This window comes from Oncorhynchus kisutch, linkage group LG29 (assembly GCF_002021735.2).
Source record: "Oncorhynchus kisutch isolate 150728-3 linkage group LG29, Okis_V2, whole genome shotgun sequence".
Lineage (NCBI taxonomy): Eukaryota > Metazoa > Chordata > Actinopteri > Salmoniformes > Salmonidae > Oncorhynchus > Oncorhynchus kisutch.
This window is the reverse complement of record NC_034202.2, coordinates 31,774,121-31,794,212: the sequence shown is the minus strand read 5'-3', so window position 1 is coordinate 31,794,212 and position 20,092 is coordinate 31,774,121. Positions and strand designations below refer to the sequence as shown.

At 45.1% G+C, this 20,092-nt stretch overlaps 1 protein-coding gene across 1 annotated transcript; it reads right to left on the bottom strand.

The window, feature by feature from the left end:
* Positions 1 to 703: 703 nt before the first annotated feature.
* On the bottom strand, positions 704 to 18,039 carry LOC109874271 (transmembrane protein 47). Its single transcript, XM_020466120.2, has 3 exons — positions 17,676 to 18,039; positions 15,010 to 15,150; positions 704 to 2,438 (listed from the first exon to the last, which is right to left on the bottom strand). Exons 1-3 carry the CDS (start codon positions 17,869 to 17,871, stop codon positions 2,257 to 2,259), a joined length of 519 nt encoding a protein of 172 aa, XP_020321709.2. The 5' UTR covers positions 17,872 to 18,039; the 3' UTR covers positions 704 to 2,256.
* Positions 18,040 to 20,092: the final 2,053 nt, after the last annotated feature.

Genomic DNA, 20,092 nt, shown 5'->3' with positions numbered 1-20,092 from the left:
CTACCCACATTCTGTCAAAGGACAATTTCACAAATGAGATGTGTTTGAGATTTATATATTCATTAGGTCCCGAACATTCAAAATGTCAAAATAGGCAATAATGATACTGTACCACTCTAATAGTACTCTAATAGCACAATAGGCATGTAATAAATGGTGGGGTCCTGAACTATTTTGCCGCTTTTGTTTGGCCCCACTTTTATCTAGTGGACAGGAGCCACTATTAGTGTCTGTGTGAAGCCCTGAGAGATCATCAATATCCTGCCAGCCAATAGCTCCGAACCTCATTACGCTCCAGCCCAGGAGCCTCATGCCCATTTCCCATTTTACCACAAGCAGTCACATTGGTAATGACAACTATAATTGCCCTGCTGCGGATGTTTCGTTCTGGCCTGCGAGGCCCTTGTGTCCTGGGTTATGATAGAATGGTGTAGCCATGTAAGAGTTTGCAAGTGGCTCCCTGCCTTTTACCTTTCTCCTCAGTGGCACACTCCTGGCATAGTTTTCACAGGGTATTTCTGGGCCAGAGTTATGACTGGAACTACACTGTTCAAAGACTATGTTATGCATGTTCACATGACTTTCACTCTTCATAGTTGTGCAAATGTTCAGACCACCAATTCGATTTGCAAAGCATTTGACATAATCTATAGCAAATGCTTAAGACTCCTGTAATAATTTAAAACAAATGAGAAGCGTTTGGTCATTATTGCATATATATCAGTACTGTTTATTTTACACTACAAATGTCAGGAGGAGTTAGAAAACCAGGCATGTTTTGGGATTCACCCATTTGAAGTTCTCAGTGTTCAGAAACTGCAATTATTAAACAGCAATGCATCAAATGTATATCTTCCTGTGGGAGAATAGATAGCAAGATAAAGGATACCATAAATACATTAACAATATTATTTGTCGTCATCACAAAAAAATACACTACAGAAAAAAGGAATATATGGGTCGTCCCACTAAAAGAGTGCCTTTTGCATCCATTTGCTATTTTAAGTAAACATTGTGCACCGATAATACATTTTAAAAGACTTTTATATTAAATGAATATAGACCGCATGGAGAATTCTATAAATCACATTTTTCGATATGAATAAAGACTTGCTAAAGAGCCCAAATTGTGTATTTTGACATGTCCCTCTATGCACCTCTGTGACTTGTAATATTTTACCCCACTTAACCCTACAATTCTGTAAGTTTTCACCGTCATTGTAAAGCCCTATTTATGAAGTTGCTTTGACAAAATCATTGATTTAATGTGATTAGTGAATCATTTACCTCTGCCCCTCATTTTAAGGTCATCCCTGTTACATTATCTTAACTCTCGTTTTAATATGGTGAAACTATGCCTAAGTTTTTTTTTTTTAAGAAACATTTCATAGTCAAATCATAGTGTAAAAGCAGGTGAGCTGGCTCTACTCCTATTGGACATTTTCTGGTGTCTGTCGTGGAAAGTGAGGGGGTCGATGACAACACGTCAACCCTGTTACCCATAGATAGACATACTAGAAATGTTAAAACAATTAAACATTTTTGGTGAAGCTTGCATTCAATTGCCACTCCCTGTTGCAAACAACAAGCTTCCATTCCCCAAGTCAAAACAGGATTAATGGCTGATTTAAGATTAAATTGTCAACTCTGTTACTTTATTCGGCATGTAATAGGCACTTTCTATTGTCTTTTTTATTTATTTTGAGATGGGAAAACTTTTATTAAGTTGAACATTTGCTCTTTATGACAGAATGTTAAAATGTGAAATCAAAAGTAATTTTTTTCAAAAGGCACCAAATTGGTGGGATGGCCCATATACTGTAACAATCCCTTATATAAACACCGCAGCCCAGAAGGTAGAGCTCAGAGAATCTACTTCCTTGTTGCTCTACGAATGGAGATTCATGGGATGCGCCGTCTGTCCAAAACCATTTCTGTGATTTAACATCATGGCTGTCTGTCTGTCTGACCGTGGTGAGGGTCTCTGGCACCCCACTGGGGACAGGCAGACATTCTCTCCACACAACTGCTCCTCGGACTTCATCTGTCCTGCTGATCAGCCAGAGCCAGGAGGCCTCACACACTGTCTATAAATAACAGAGATGTACTGTATGTAGGTGTCGAAGCTTGTCTACGTGGGCAGAGGAAGGATGTGTTTGTGTGGGTGTGTTGTCGCACAAGAGAGTGAATGTCAATATTTGTTTGTGTGTGACAGAAAGAACAAGAGAGAGATATAGAGAGGAGGAGAGAGAGGACTCAGTACATAGCGTCCTCGTACATGTCCGTCCGGAGGCAGAAGAGGATGCCTCCCCCTAGCATGAAGATGGTGCCTCCCCAGCCCAGTCCGTAGCCCCAGTTGAACTCATGGTAGGTCTGGAGGACAGTTCCATCAATGAACTTGATTGGGTAGAGGACCAGTGCACAGGCCTGAAGGACCACTGAAAGAAAGGGGGAAAAAATAGATACCATATTTACATCTTTCTGTGAGTTAACATTTTACAGTTTAGCAATTAGACAATGTACGTATGTCTACTATCTCTGTATGCTATGTCTACTATCTCTGTACGTATGTCTACTATCTCTGTACGTATGTCTACTATCTCTGTACGTATGTCTACTATCTCTGTACGTATGTCTACTATCTCTGTATGCTATGTCTACTATCTCTGTACGTATGTCTACTATCTCTGTACGTATGTCTACTATCTCTGTACGTATGTCTACTATCTCTGTACGTATGTCTACTATCTCTGTGCGTATGTCTACTATCTCTGTACGTATGTCTACTATCTCTGTACGTATGTCTACTATCTCTGTACGTATGTCTACTATCTCTGTATGCTATGTCTACTATCTCTGTACGTATGTCTACTATCTCTGTACGTATGTCTACTATCTCTGTACGTATGTCTACTATCTCTGTACGTATGTCTACTATCTCTGTATGCTATGTGAGATGGTGAAAGGGAACATCACCAGACAGCCATCATCACTTCTGCTTGCCTGACAAGGCTCTTTGTTGTATGAATGAATGGCTACCTGTGTGCAGGTAGAGAACCATTGATGCCAAGGCTGCTGATGGGAAACTGGAGCTGTGTGCGAGTCAGACAGGGGACAACATCCAGGGCCAGGAAAAAGGTGGTAGATAGATATCCCAACCCAACCCAGCCATTACCCAGGGGGTCCATTAACCCTCCCCTCAGCGTCCACTACACTCTATAAACCCTGTTCCTCCTCCACGGGTCCTTTCACACTCTGTCTGCTCCTACCCTCAGAGGCCCAACAGCTGCTTATTACTGTAGCCTGCAGTCAACGACCAGGCACAACACACCCACCGGACTCATTACTGTAGCCTGCAGTCAACTACCAGGCACAACACACCCCCGGACTCATTACTGTAGCCTGCAGTCAACTACCAGGTACAACACACCCACCGGGCTCATTACTGTAGCCTGCAGTCAACGACCAGGCACAACACACCCACCGGACTCATTACTGTAGCCTGCAGTCAACTACCAGGCACAACACACCCCCGGACTCATTACTGTAGCCTGCAGTCAACTACCAGGTACAACACACCCACCAGGCTCATTACTGTAGCCTGCAGTCAACTACCAGGTACAGCACACCCCCGGACTCATTACTGTAGGCTGCAGTCAACTACCAGGCACAACACACCCACCGGGCTCATTACTGTAGCCTGCAGTCAACTACCAGGCACAACACACCCACTGGACTCATTACTGTAGCCTGCAGTCAACTACCAGGCACAACACACCCACCGAGCTCATTACTGTAGCCTGTAGTCAACTACCAGGCACAACACACCCACCAGACTCATTACTGTAGCCTGCAGTCAACTACCAGGCACAACACACCCCCGGACTCATTACTGTAGGCTGCAGTCAACTACCAGGCACAACACACCCACCGAGCTCATTACTGTAGCCTGCAGTCAACTACCAGGCACAACACACCCACCGGGCTCATTACTGTAGTCTGCAGTCAACTACCAGGCACAACACACCCACCGAGCTCATTACTGTAGCCTGCAGTCAACTACCAGGCACAACACACCCACCGAGCTCATTACTGTAGCCTGTAGTCAACTAATCAAATCAAATCCAATTTTATTGGTCACATACACATAATTAGCAGATGTTATTGAGGGTGTAGCGAAATGCTTGTGTTTCTAGCTCCAACAGTGCAGTAATGTCTAACAACTCACAACAATACACATAAATCTAAATGTAAAATAATGGAATTAAGAAATATATGTCGGAGTGGCATTGACTAAAATATAGTACAATAGAATACAGTATATACATATGAAATGAGTAAAGCAGGATGTAAACATTATTAAAGTGCCCAGTGATTCCATGTCTATGTATATAGGGCAGCAGCCTTTAAGGTGCAGGGTTGAGTTACTGGGTGGGAGCCGGCTAGTGATGGTTATTTAACAGTCTGATGGCCTTGAGATAGAAGCTGTTTTGCAGTATCTCGGTCCCAGCTTTGATGCACCTGTGCTGACCTCACCTTCTGGATGATAGCGGGGTGACCAGGCAGTGGCTCAGGTGGTCGATGTCCTTGATTATCTCTTTGGTCTTCCTGTGACATCAGGTGCTGTAGGTGTCCTGGAGGGCAAGCAGTGTGCCTACAGTGATGCGTTGGGCAGACCGAAACACCCTCTGGAGAGCCCTGCGGTTGTGGGCGGTGCAGTTGCCGTACCAGGTGGTGATACAGCACGACAGGATGCTCTCAATTGTGCGTCTGTAAAAGTTTGTGAGGTTCTTAGGGGCCAAGACAAATTTCTTCAGCCTCAACACTGTCTGTGTGGGTGGACCATTTCAGTTTGTCAGCGATGTGTACGCCGAGGAACTTGAAGCTTTCCACTTTCTCCACTGAGGTCCCGTTGATGTGGAGAAGGGCGTGCTCCCTCTGCGTTTCCTAAAGTCCACGATCAGCCCCTTCATTTTGTTGACGTTGAGTGAGAGGTTATTTTCCTGGCACCACTCCACCAGAGCCCTCACCTCCTCCCTGTAGGCTGTCTTGCCATTGTTGGTAATCAGGCCTACTATGGTTGTGTTGTCTGAAACGTGATGACTTGATGAGTTGGAGGGGTGCAGTTGCCGTACCATGTGGTGATACAGCCCGACAGGATGCTCTCAATTGTGCATCTGTAAAAGTTTGTGAGGTTCTTAGGGGCCAAGACAAATTTCTTCAGCCTCCTGAGGTTGCACAGGGCGGAGTTCAGACCCAGGGCCCCGAGCTTGATGATGAGCTTGGAGGGTACTATGGTGTTGAAGGCTCAGCATTCTTACATAGGCATTCCTCTTGTCCAAATTGGATAGGGCAGTGTGCAGTGCAATGGTGATTGCATTGTATGTGGATCTATTGGGGCGGTAAGCAAATTGAAGTGGGTCTCGGGCGTCAGGTACGGTAGAGGTGATATGATTTTTAACTAGCCTGTCAAAGCACTTCATGATGACAGAAGTGAGTGCTACAGGGTGATAGTCATTTAATTTAATTACCTTTGCTTTCTTGGGTACAGGAACAATGGTGGACATCTTGAAGCAAGTGGGGACAGCAGACCGGGATTGGAAGAAATTGAGTATGTCCGTAAACACTCCAGCCAACTGGTCAGCGCATGCCCTGAGGACGCGGCTAGGGATGCCGTCTGGGCCGGCAGCCTTGTGAGGGTTAACACGCATAAAATGTCTTACTCACGTCGGCCACGGAGAACAAGAGCCAACAGTCCTTGGGAGCGGGCCGCGTCGATGCCGCACTGTGTGATTGCCTTGCGGAGGGAATAACTACACTGTAAGTATTCAACCATATTCCCAGTCACCTTGCATTGGTTAAATACGATGGTTTGCGCTTTCAGTTTAGCGCAAATGCTGCCATCTATCCACGGTTTCTGGTTTGGGTAGGTTTTAATAGTCACAGTGGGAACAACATCCTCTATACACTTCCTGATGAACTCAGTCACCAGGTCCGTGTATACGGCAATGTTATTCTCAGAAGCTACCCAGAACATATCCCAATCCACGTGATCAAAACAATCTTGAAGCATGGATTCCGATTGGTCAGATGAGCATTGAATAGACCTTAGCACGGGTACTTCATGTTTGAGTTTATGCCTATAGGAAGGGAGGAGCAAAATGGAGTTGTGATCTGATTTGCCCGAAGGGAGGGCAGGGGAGGGGCTTGTAGGCATATGTGAAGAGAGAATAGCAGTGGTTGAGTGTTTTCCCAGCGTGAGTACTAAAGTCAATGTGTTGATAGAGCTTCGGTAGCGTTTTTTTCAAGTTCGCTTTGTTAAAATCCCCAGCTACAATAAAATGCGGCCTCAGAATATGTGGTTTCCAGTTTGCACAAAGTCCACTGTAGTTTCATGAGGGTCGTCATGGTATCGGTTTGAGGGGGAATATACACAGCTGTAACTATAACCGAAGAGAATTCTCTGGGGAGGTAATATGGTCAGCACTAGATTGTGAGGTTTCTGTACGTTATCACAATCACACCATGAGTGGATAATCATGAAACATACACCACCGCCCTACCAGGCACAACACACCCACCAGACTCATTACTGCAGGACAACACACTGGCCCATACTTCACCACACAGTAAACAAACAACATCCTGTATCCAATCTCTAGTTCTCTTGTAACGTTCTAATGCATCCCCCTTCAGTTGACTCTGAGCAGTACTCTACCATATGTTATACTCTATGGTTGTGGCATAACATTCTTGGGGTTTATTGACCACAGCCTAAATATAGGCTCATTGGCCCGTATTCACGAAGCAACTCAGATGAGTGCAGATCTAGGATCAGTTTTGCCTTTCGGGTCAAAATTAATAGGTTTATATGGACAGCAGGCACCTGATCCTAGATCAGAACTCCTACTCTCAGACGCTTTATGAATACAGGTCATTGTATTAAACAATTCTGGTCCAGTATTTTACACGCTGTACTGAAGTGTTTAGGTAAAGGCCTACAGATACCGGATCTTAATTTGACCAGTATTGTCGTAGCAAAATAATCCTATAGTCCATAATGTTGCTCGATCGGTGGTTATGCTATTACGTGGACAAATGAGGCTACATGAAGAGTGCAATACGCTCACCTTTAAAACTATCAGCAAAAATTAAATAAAAAATCTAATTACAATGAACAAAAATATAAATGCAACAATTATTTTACAGCTCATATAACGAAATCAGTCAATTGAAATAAATTCATTAGGCCCTAATCTATGGATTTCACATGACTGGGAATACAGATATGCATCTGTTGGTCACAGATATCTTTATAAAAAAAGGTAGGGGTGTGGATCAGAAAACCAGTCAGTATCTGGTGTGACCACCACTTGCCTCATGCAGCGTGACACATCTCCTTCACATAGAGTTGATCAGGCTGTTGATTGTGGCCTGTTGAATGTTGTCCCACTCCTCTTCAACGGCAGTGCGAAGTTGCTGGATATTGGCAGGAACTGGAACACGCTGTCGTACACGTCAACCCAGAGCATCCCAAACATGCTCAATGGGTGACATGTCTGGTGAGTATGCAGGCCAGGGAAGAACTGGGACATTTTTTGTTTCCAGGAATTGTGTACAGATCCTTGTGACATGGGGCCGTGCATTATCATGCTGGAACATGAGGTGATGGCGGCATATGAATGGCACGACAATGGGCCTCAGGATCTCGTCACGTTATCTCTGTGCATTCAAAGGGCCCTCGATAAAATGCAATTGTGATCATTGTCAGTAGCTTATGCCTGCCCATACCATAACCCCACCTCCACCATGGGACACTCTGTTCACAACACTGACAACAGCAAACTGCTCGCCCACACAACGCCACACACACTGTCTGCCATCGGACCGGTAGGTATAGCTGAAAACAGGATTAATCTGTGAAGATCACACTTCTAAAGCGTGCCAGTGGCCATTGAAGGTGAGCATTTTCCCACTGAAGTCGGTTACGCCGCAGAACTGCAGATCCAGATGAGGACGACGAGCACTCAGATGAGCTTCCCTGAGACGGTTTCTGACAGTTTGTGCAGAAACTATTTGGTTGTGCAAACCCACAGTTTCATCAGCTGTCCGGGTGGCTGGTCTCAGACGATCCTGCAGGTGAAGAAGCCAGATGTGGAGGTCCTGGGTTGGCATGGTTACATGTTGTCAGCGGTTGTGAGGCCAGTTGGACGTACTGCCACATTCTCTAAAAAAACGTTGGAGGCAGTTTATGGTAGAGAAATTAACATTAAATTCTCTGGCAACAGCTCTGGTGGACATTCCTGCAGTCAACATGCCAATAACACACTCCCTCAAAACCTGAGACATCTTGTGGCATTGTGTTTTATGACCATGCTGTTTTATCAGCTTCTTGATATGCCACACCTGTCAGGTGAATGGATTATCTTGGCAAAGTAGAAATGCTCACTAATAGGGATGTAAAGAAATTTGTGAACAACATTTTAGAGAAATAAGCTTTTTGTACCTATGGAAGAATGTTGTGATCTTTTATTTCAGCTGATGAAACATGGGACCAACACAAATATATTTTTGTTCAGTGTAAGATCTGACACCTGTACTATAACTAGCTCTATGTTGGCATAATACTGTCATATGATCCTGAACTTCCAGAGAAAAGTCAAATGTTCCACCAGTGTTTAAAGTTGTGTTCCACTGGACTGTATTGAGTTTGTAGTGGCAGAGTATCCAACACTGTTAAAGCTCCCAATTCACTGCTTCATTGACAACGTTTGACCTGACAAAGATCCGTTTGGGATGGAAACGTTGTCAATAAAGAGGTGAATTGGGAGCTTTAACAGTGTGCGGGACTTCTTGTCCCGCACACTGCGTATCCAATTGTTGTAGTAGCTACTATCTTGTCTCATCGCTACAACTCCCGTATGGGCTCGGGAGAGACGAAGGTTGAAAGTCACGCGTCCTCCGATACACAACCCAACCAGCCGTACTGTTTCTTAACACAGCGCGCATCCAACCCGGAAGCCAGCCGCACCAATGTGTCGGAGGGTACACCGTGCACCTGGCAACCTTGGTTAGCGCGCACTGCGCCCGGCCTGCCACAGGAGTCACTGGTGCGCGATGAGACAAGGACATCCCTACCGACCAAGCCCTCCCTAACCCGGACGACGCTAGGCCAATTGTGCGTCGCCCCACGGACCTCCCGGTCGCGGCCGGTTACGACAGAGCCTGGGCGCGAACCCAGGGACCTCTGATGGCACAGCTGGCGCTGCAGTACAGCGCCCTTAACCACTGTGCCACCCGGGAGGCCGCCTTCTTGTTCTTTAATAGTATTCTTTATTAGCCTATGTTTTTAAGGATGTGCGTATGCCCACAAACCTTTCTATAGACTGTAGTGGCAGAGGTCATAATTGAAAACCTGAAATATCTGAAACATCCCTATAGCGACAGATCTTTCATTATGGACATCATGTGTTAACATTGTTCGGTGCAACTTGTGGAGCAGGAAAGGTTTAACACAGTAGTTGCCACACAGTTGTCAGATTGTTATAAGGCTCAGTGAGTGTCTGTTCTGTACATCCTGTGGAATAGTCACCAGTGTTGGCCGATTGAACTTTGATCTAATAGCGCTACAACAAAGTTATGATTCACTTTGGCTCCCTTTGGTCACATTGTGTAAACTCATCCCTCATCACATTCCTCACATTCTGAGTCAACGCATTCTTAATAAATCCTTTTAAGAGCAGGAAGCTGTCAGTGTGTGTGTGTGTGTACATGTCTGCTTACACATGTGTGTGTTCTTCCTACTTTTAGAGTCAAACAGTAGGGCGCCTAGTTAAAAGAGAGAAATACCACACTGTGGGCCCTCTACACATTTTAACTACTGTTCCTTGTGTGTGTGTGTATACGTGTGTGTGTATATACATATGTGTGTGTGTATATGTGTGAGTACTGGACTCAGAGCAAGGACATTGTGTAATTTATTGAGACCACCTATTTCCTTCCTGCTGTACAAGGTGGCGGGGCCTGGAGGAGAGGAGGAGATGGAGAGGGGGGTAGGCTGAGACATAAGCCAAGGAACATGACTCAGTTGAGGGAGGCCAGACTGAAGCGGCTGGGCTGGGGCTGTACCTCTGGCCAGCAGTTAGGCACAACACTATTGACTCCAAGCCTTTCTCTGACTAGAGGAAAGGCTGGGAAATGTACCACTCTCTTCCCCTCCCTCGCTTCCCCTCCCTCTCCCATGACTGAGGACTCTCTCCCTCCCTCTCTCCTGTGACTGCTGGCTCTCTCCCTCCCTCTCTCTCTCCTGTGACTGCTGGCTCTCTCCCTCCCTCTCTCCTGTGACTGCTGGCTCTCTCCCTCTCTCTCTCCTGTGACTGCTGGCTCTCTCCCTCCCTCTCTCCTGTGACTGCTGGCTCTCTCCCTCCCTCTCTCCCATGACTGCTGGCTCTCTCCCTCCCTCTCTCCTGTGACTGAGGACTCTCTCCCTCCCTCTCTCCTGTGACTGAGGACTCTCTCCCTCTCCACCCCTCTCTCCCATGACTGAGGACTCTCTCCCTCTCCACCCCTCTCTCCCATGACTGAGGACTCTCTCCCTCTCCCCCCCCCCTCTCCTGTGACTGAGGACTCTCTCCCTCTCCACCCCTCTCTCCCATGACTGAGGACTCTCTCCCTCTCCCCCGTCTCTCCCATGACTGAGGACTCTCTCCCTTTCCACCCCTCTCTCCCATGACTGAGGACTCTCTCCCTCTCCACCCCTCTCTCCCATGACTGAGGGCTCTCTCCCTCTCCCTCTCCCCCCCTCTCTCCCATGACAGAGGTATCTTTCCCCCACACCCACCCATCTCTCCCATGATGGAGGGCTCTCTCCCTCTCCCTTGTGACGGAGCCCCCCCCCCACCCCACCCATCCTGTGACTAAGGGCTCTCTTCCCCTCCTTCATCCCCCTCCCTCCGCCTCCCTCCTGTGACTGGGGGCTTTTCTGCCATAAGGAGACCTTTATCCTCACCAGGCCTGAAAGCACTGCCTCTTATACATTTCTCAGCAAATGACAAACAGCGAAAGCCTCAGACATCATATCTACCCCACTACATACTGTTCCTACAGTACTGCAGGCTTTCATGCTGTTTAGGTTTTTCCAAGAGCGAGCTTAAGTAACCGGGTGATGGAACCAATGGTTGGCTGTATCCATCCTTACACCTGTCCCCCAATGGACTTGCAGAACACTTCCCAAACAGATAACTTCCCAAACAGAAAACTTAGAAAAGATATCTGTTGAGGCCTAAGAAGAGAAAGTGCAGGGAGTGGGAGAAAGGTATTTGTTAGCATTCGACATAAATGGCATAGCATGATGCATGTCTGTTATTAGAAACAAGTTTTATATTGGGGACAGTTGTACTGAGCACCACCCAAGTAAGGCTGTGGTCTCTGCTTCATCGTTGTTTTCAAACCACAAGATGTACTGACTGCACTGTACACCGCTCTATTCCTGACATCACATACAACACACAGACACGCACAGACCTTTTGTTCTTCATTATTACAACAAACAACAAAAACAATGTCTGTTTTAATATTGCTTTCTTATATTTTAACCTTTATTTAACCAGGAAAGTCAGCTCAGAACAAATTCTTACTTTAAAATGAAGGCCTACCCCCGGCCAAACCCTAACCCGGACGACGCTAGGCAAATTGTGCGCCATCCTATGGGACTCGCAATCACAGCCGGTTGTGATTCAGCCTGGAATTTAACCAGTGTCTGTAGTGACGCCTCTAGCACAGAGATGCAGTGCCTAAACCACTGCTCCAGGACTATTTATTGTGTTTCACTGAGCCTGAAAAGTAAAAGGACCAGAGCGAGTGACTGAGTGAGTGAGTACAGACAAAACAGAGAGAGAGAGAGCAGACAAAGCAGCGACAGCAGACAAAGCAGAGAGAGAGAGAGCAGACAAAGCAGAAAGAGAGAGAGCGAGAGCAGACAAAGCAGAAAGAGAGAGAGAGCAGACAAAGTAGAAAGAGAGAGAGAGAGAGCAGACAAAGTAGAAAGAGAGAGAGAGAGAGCAGACAAAGCAGAAAGAGAGAGCAGACAAAGCAGAAAGAGAGAGCGAGAGAGCAGACAAAGCAGAAAGAGAGAGAGAGAGAGCAGACAAAGCAGAAAGAGAGAGCGAGAGAGCAGACAAAGCAGAAAGAGAGAGAGAGAGAGAGAGAGAGAGAGAGAGAGAGCAGACAAAGCAGAAAGAGAGAGAGAGAGCAGACAAAGCAGAAAGAGAGAGAGCAGACAAAGAAGAAAGAGAGAGAGCAGACAAAGCAGAAAGAGAGAGAGAGAGAGCAGACAAAGCCGAAAGAGAGAGAGCAGACAAAGCAGAAAGAGAGAGAGCAGACAAAGCAGAAAGAGAGAGCAGACAAAGCTGAAAGAGAGAGAGAGAGAGAGAGCAGAAAAAGCAGAAAGAAAGAGAGAGAGAGAGAGCAGACAAAGCAGAAAGAGAGAGAGCAGACAAAGCAGAAAGAGAGAGCAGACAAAGCAGAAAGAGAGAGAGAGAGAGCAGACAAAGCAGAAAGAGAGAGAGCAGACAAAGCAGAAAGAGAGAGAGCAGACAAAGCAGAAAGAGAGAGCAGACAAAGCTGAAAGAGAGAGAGAGCAGAAAAAGCAGAAAGAAAGAGAGAGAGAGAGAGCAGACAAAGCAGAAAGAAAGAGAGAGAGAGAGCAGACAAAGCAGAAAGAGAGAGAGAGCTATGGGGAGGGAATACATTCCTCTCTTCATTGGTAACTGTGCAAATTCTGTGGCTGCTTTTCTTGGCACACAGCAGCCTGCTTTCTGGGTCTCACAACAGCTCCCTCACCACAGAAAAAGTTAGCTCAAACCCAACTCCCCTCTTATCCCCCCCACCCTCTCCTTCTCCACACGTTAGTATTTTATTACGATCCACGTAAGCTGTTGCCAAGGCAGCAGCTACTCTTCCTGTCCTGAGGTCCAAACAGAGATAAAACATCAAACAAAACACTGTGCATTATATAAATGTATATTTCTCCATTACAGTATTACAATACTACATTACTAAGAATAGTGTGTGGGTGTGTGTAGAGTGCATGTTTTAGAGATTGTGTGTGAGTCCCCGTTGTGCGGAGAGGTGTTGTTTTATCGCTTTTTCTAATCAGATTTTACTCCTGGCTTGAGTTACCTGAGGTGGAAGGGAGTTCCATCCTGGCTCTATTTGGTACTGTGCATTTCCTAGCCACTGTTCTGGACTTGGAGACTTTTCAAAGACCTCTGGTGGCATGTCTTGTGGGGTACGTATGAGTGTCTGAGCGGTGTGCTAATCAATTAAACAGACAGACTGGTACTTTTAACACATCACTACCTCACCCTCACATTCAGTCTCAGTCAGTGTCTATTTAGCTTTGTGCAAATAACTTGACCATTTTCTCAAATGGTAATTATGTGTCTATGTAGACCAACTGTGGTGTGAAGGGAAAATAAAGGTAACTGCCAAAATAAAGGAAACACCAACATAGAGCGTCTTAATAGGGTGTTGGGTCACCGTGAGCTGCCAGAACAGCTTCAATACGCCTTGCCATAGACCTGGCTATGCTCCATGTCATAGGCTGTAGGCTTGTTCATTTACCCAACAAGATATGTTTATGTCCCATGCCATTATTTTATATTATATGATTTTATAGTAAAAAGAATAGAATTTAACTGAACTGAAAGAAATAGAAGTGGTATTTTTCCCATTCCGGAGCGAGTGCAAATATGAAGTTGATATGTGGAGCGTAAAAGTGATCATTTGAAACAGGTCCTATATGCTTGATTTTGAGTTATTTGGCAACTTTAGTTGTGAGTGATACAAACCTTAGAATGTCTTACAAATCAAAATGTATATGGGCTGCATGATGGGACTATGGGCTATTGATGATTTGAGAAAGTCTGCAAAAAAAAAAGCTTGCTCTCTGTTCCTTGCCTCAGGCTGCACATGCTGTGTGTCCTCTAAAGTGATCATATTTTCACGCATCAGACTATTCTCTCGTCTTTACAAACATGTAACATTTGTTTCGATTTAGAATGACCCTTTTGGGAACAGGGGAAAATACATGTTATCTCTATGCACTCGAATAAATCAAATCAAATCCTATTTGTCACAGATAATAAACATTGAGTAGCAGCAGTGTAAAAATGTTTGTGGGGGGGGGGGGGGGGGGGTCAATGTAAATAGTCTGGGTGGCCATTTGATGAATTGTTTAGCAGAGAAGTGAGAGCCAGTTTCATCATAGAGCTTGATGGTTTTTGAGACTCTGCACTTGAAAAAACTTTCAAAATTCTTAGAAATGTTCCGCATTGACTGACCTTCATGTCTTAAAGTAATGAAGGACTGTCATTTCTCTTTGATTATTTGAGCTGTTCTTGCCATAATATGGACTTGGTCTTTTACCAACTAGGACTATCTTCCGTATACCACACCTACCTACCTTGTCACAACACAACTGATTGGCTCAAACACATTAAGAAGGAAAGAAATTCCACAAATTAACTTTTAACAAGGCACACCTGTTAATTGAAATGCATTCCAGGTGACTACCTCATGAAGCTGGTTGAGATAATGCCAAGAGTGTGTAAAGCTGTCATTAAGGCAAAGCGTGGCTACTTTGAAGAATCTCAAATATGAAATATATTTTGATTTGTTTAACACTTTTTTGGTTACTACATGATGCCATATGTGTTATGTCATAGTTTTAATCTCTTCAGTATTATTCTACAATGTAGAAAATAGTAAAAAGAAAGAAAAACCCTGGAATAAGTAGGTGTGTCCAAACTTTTGACTGGTACTGTATATATATTAAAAATGAACATCATATTTTTTGTAATGGTGGCAAGAATTTAACAGTGGTTGGCCACTGCTCCTAAATGAATATAGGAGAAACATTAGAGATGTAAGTGATGGTGTTGTGGATTATTGTAGAGTGTTGTACAGTATGTCCATGTATGGTGTTATGTTGGAGCATGATGGATGTACCTGCAGTGAACAGGAACACAGCCACCATGCGGTAGTGCCGTATGCGTGTCCCCCGGCACAGGGAGATGAGGGCCACCAGGAAGGTCACCAGAGTCACCGCAGCACCGGCCAGCAGCAGCACCAGAGTGGCGATCTGCCAGTCTGCAGGAGGAGGAGACATGTTACAGACTCACAGGGTACGCTACTCTAGTCACTCACTGAAATCACACTATGGTGGAGTTGAATGGATCCCCCATTAACTCAGATCAGATAACCTACTGCTCGTTACAACGCAAAACACGTGTGTTTGTGGTCAAGAAAAAATATTAATATTCCCCACACACAGCTCTCCCTCTTCAGTGTTAGCAGACAGTGAACAGGGAGCTTAACTCATACATCTACTTCAAACATGCTCACTTGACTATGTGCCAAAAAGGTTCTCCCATATCCTCCATCCCATCTGCCACTGCCTCTCTTCTGTCCAGGTTCTGGCTGTGCAGAAAGTGCTGAGGTACAGTGCTCCAAAATCCAGCTGACTGTTCAGTTCTCTCTCAGGTCTGTTGCGTCTCGGTTGGCTGGCTCATCTCAGAGAACAGAGAGAAGCTCCACTCGAGGCAGCTAATGGGCTCTGTCTGTCCTCTGTCATGTCCCTATCTGCCCCCCCAGGCCATTTACTCTTTTGTTTCCTGTAATGTTAACCCCACAGCCCTGATGCCCTTGTCCTAATGAGCTCCGCCAGGCAGGCAGGTGTTCTCTCTCACTGCCCAGGGACAAGCTTATCTCTCAGGGCCCACCTCACATTCACCCCCCCCCCCCCCCCCCCCCACTCTCCACATTCCACCACAACAACAGAGGGGAGGAGATCCATCACAGCAGCTCATAATGCCCCCTCTGCTCCACCTCATCAAGCTGTGTGAGATGAGAGGCCTCCACAGACCCACTGGGGATGGATGATGATGGTTCCTCATTTCACCCCTACTCAAACGAGCTGAACCAACCACAACACCAGGATGGACCAGAGGAACAATACAGAGACCATTCCATTGACGACAAGGTCTGTCCAGACAAACCTCTGAGGTGGGGATAGCAGGAGGCTCTGGCAGGAGAATGACAGGTGTTTTTCTGACTGAGACGGACCATCAAGCTGGGTTGGGAGAGGGAGGGTGTCGCTGGCTGGGCACAGATCTGAGAGAAAGGATCCTATCAGAGGAGACAGCCAGGGTTAACCTGCCTCGCCTGAGCACAGCACCCATCTGGTGTCTGTCTCAGTCTCCACTGCCTGCCAGCCTCTCTGCTCTGTGCTGTGCTCGAGTCATAAAGCTGGCTGCAGTGGCAGTAGTGTCATCCCTAATACTCTCCCTGCAGGTAAAATAAACAGCACATTCTACTCTGCTTGGAGGTTCAGCCAAAACAGCTACTGAGATACTGAGAAGCAGTAGGGGAAAACGAAGATACTCTTGTTTGGAAGGAGCATGGGATATTGAAAGAGACCAACAATAGTTTTCAGTAGTGCAATATGATAACATGTTGCCATAAATAGATAGAATACATTCTCATCAAACATATTTTTATGGCCAAAGGAAATATATTTTTCTCCCTTAAATATGTGTCTTGAACCCTGTAGGAATGTGTGAGAACTCCATCTCCTTAAAACAAACTGTGAAATCTATCTATGATAATGCTTTCAGTCCATAACCAAGGACCCTCAATCCCCATCCCCCATTCAAAGAGAGTGAGGGCGAGAGAGACATTCACAAAAACAGAGTGGCCTACACCAGTGGAACGCAACAATAGGTGGAACACACCCACCTGCATTCACAAAGCTTACAAAGGCCAGTGGAGCTCCCAGATGGCACATCACGTCATAGGGACAACTCTCAGCTGAGAAAGAAAACTTCAAATTGCAAGATCAAAAAACCGCGAGGACACGAAAAGAGAACCGATAGGCCTAAACAGCTACTTGTATCTCGAGAATTACTCACATAGGTGGCGAATCTCCGCTATATTGGCGCGCTCTGACTGGCAGGGCAGAGAGCAAAATATTACCACTTGCCTGGAACGCAAATGGTACAGTAGACACGCATATGTGGAGCCGGACTGAGAGCGATTACAGTACATTAACAATGGTCCATTGTTTTATCTCTTCATCCCATGATGTACATAGAAATTCACCGTAAATTCCAGACATTTCTCTCACTATAATCAGATTGAGTCACGCATTGTTCTTCTATCCATCTGGGCCAGTCTGTTAATGTGTGTAGACTAAACATTGTATAGCCTATGCTAGAACTTTGATAAAGAGAAACAACTGAAAAAGAGACTCTGGGTCTCAGTGGGCTTTTCCTGGTCAAATAAAAGGTTAAATAAATAAACTGCACCAGACGACCCCCAGTTTCCATGCCACAGCATGAAGGCAGGCGTTATAGCCAGGTTCTATAACGTGTGTTACAACAGATGATGGGAAATAATATAATGTTTTAAAAGGCCAATATCACAATGTTTGGGTTCCGTATAGTCCCAAGTCATGCTATGCCAATAAAGGCCTACTTCCCCATTATTTTGGGAGTCAAAGGATTATAACTAATTATGGGGACCTCTTTTCATCTGGACAGAACACCACTTGAAAGGCATGATTTACATCAAGATACAGAATAATTTTAGGGGAAAAAACGTTAATCGCTCCTTACCAGATGTGAGGGTGGAAAGGCATCTCCAGCCAGCCTCTGTTTCAGTGCATGATTCCCATAGCGACAAAGAAAAACGCTCTGCCGTTACCCAGGCGGGACTCAATAACGCTACGATGTCCAGACACAATGCCAGAAATATACAAAGTAAAGCAATCAACTTGAACGGTCGGAAAACGTACGCTTCATTTATCGACATTTTTTCATATTAAGTTGACTTGGATCCAAGCGTGTTGAAATTGAGGAGAAAATAAAAGCTGCGACTGGGTCCTCAAGCACGATCAGATCCGAAAGTTCAGAATCGACTACAGCAAGTTGTGGTGCAACCCCTCATAAAGTCCTCTCCTCCCAGCGTCTGTCTGTGCGCACAATGCGCTTTACTCAGATCCCGTGCGCCCCCATCTGGACAACTGATATGGCAGCTCCCACAGTCACTGCGGAACTCCTTTCTCTACTACAGTTGAGATAAGGATGGAAATATACGAGCCATCAATATAAGAATGATTACAGACGGAGTAGTCTCCCGTGGGCAGATTATGCGTGTAGTTTACCAAATTATTCAATATTTTACTTCTGGGTTAACCGAGATTACAGACGGAGGCGTTTTGGATACCATGGACTGGAAACCAATCAAAATCCCAAATTCCTCCCCACGTTGGACCATCCCGCCAGTCGTTGGTCGCCTAACACCTCTAACAAGGTCACATGACCATCCCATAACGACCACCTGGTCAGAGGCTGGACTTCAAGTCTATATGGTTGCTGTCCAAACACTTAAAGACACACCCTATCCCCTCTGCCCTCAAATTAAGTGGACACTTCTGATGACGTAACATGACGTCTGACGAGTATACACTTGCAGGGCAAGGGGCGAGGGAGGAAGGAATGTTTTTCAAATGGACCACCTTTGGTTGGAAATTCGTCACTCGTTCATCCCGCCATGATTGTGTTTTCCGCCACAGGTAGCTTGTGGGTGCTTTATATGTGCTTCAGTCAATAATGAGTGCATGTCTACTTATATGAATATATAATTATGAATATACGCCTACTGTATGATAGCTAGAAAATGAATTAGCTAACTAACGTTAGCCTGCCTAGCTGGAACTAGCTGAAGAAGGAAAATGTTTTATTTCTACAATTTCCAAATGATAACCAAACAAAAACATATTCACTTTTAAGAGAGGTGTAGTACAATTTCTAACTTATTTGCATTCGTTTTTACTTATACTTGTATGTCTTAGCGGATGTACAAAAGTCCCGATTTGAATTCATGGGGAGTTTCAGGCCCCAGAGTGAACATAATTGTACACTCGAGGGTGTCTTTTAAGTGTTTGGACTACAGACTATAAATTAGCTCACCTGAGCTTGTTCTGTTTGGTAAGTGGACGAGGGTGTCTTTTAAGTGTTTGGACTACAGACTATAAATTAGCTCACCTGAGCTTGTTCTGTTTGGTCAGAGAGGAAAAGGCGAAGCGAGAGGGATAACTGGGCATAAAATCTGTCTTCTCGCTTAATAACAATGAGTGCATGGTCAAAAATGGTTAACAAAAAATGTAATGGGTTATTTGCTCGAATACAAGTTTTGGGAATGCTTAGGTTGTTACAACTGTACTGGTATAAGTAGGACATGTGACATCCTGGGAACTTTGAGAAGAAAAAACGTTATATCAGAGTTGTGCCTGTTATCACACTCATATCTGCCCTCTCATTGGCTAGAATGCTCCCACCTGTCCTTGGCTCTACCAGACTGCCTTAAATGTATTTATTGTTAGAGCTGCCAATGGAGTATCTAGCCAATATAATGGATAATCTGTGGTTTGGTTATTTCAGAGATAAAGAGGCGAAGCGAGAGGTTCTGCCCAAAATGTGTCCTTGACAATAACCCCACTAAGTGAGGAATTTTTGTATGGAGGGCAATGGGTGTCAAATTTGGTCAACAAAACTTGATTTGATAATTTGCTACCTGATGCTTATTTGACAGAATAGTTGCATCATGGTTAGGTTGTTACGAATGTACTGATATAAATGGACACGTGACATGTACTGATATAAATGGACACGTGACATTTTGGCAACTTCATGGTACCTGATGAAATTGCTGTATGATCTTGTTGCCATCTGATGCACATTCAGATGTCATAAATCAACCCTGCAGAGCTCTCCCTGTCCTCTGCCGTGCCTTGATTATATTACTATTGATGCTATCTGGAAATGTGCCCATCTACTGTTTCTAGCCCCAATTCTGACCAATTCTGCTCTGATATGTGCTTCACTGATTTCTGCTGTCGTAAAAGCCTGGGGTTTCTGCACGTTAACACTAGAAGCTTATTACCTAAAATGAATCAATTGAAAGTGTGGGTTCACAACTCAGATCCAGATGTGTTGGTCATTACTGAGACGTGGTTAAGAAAGAGTGTTTT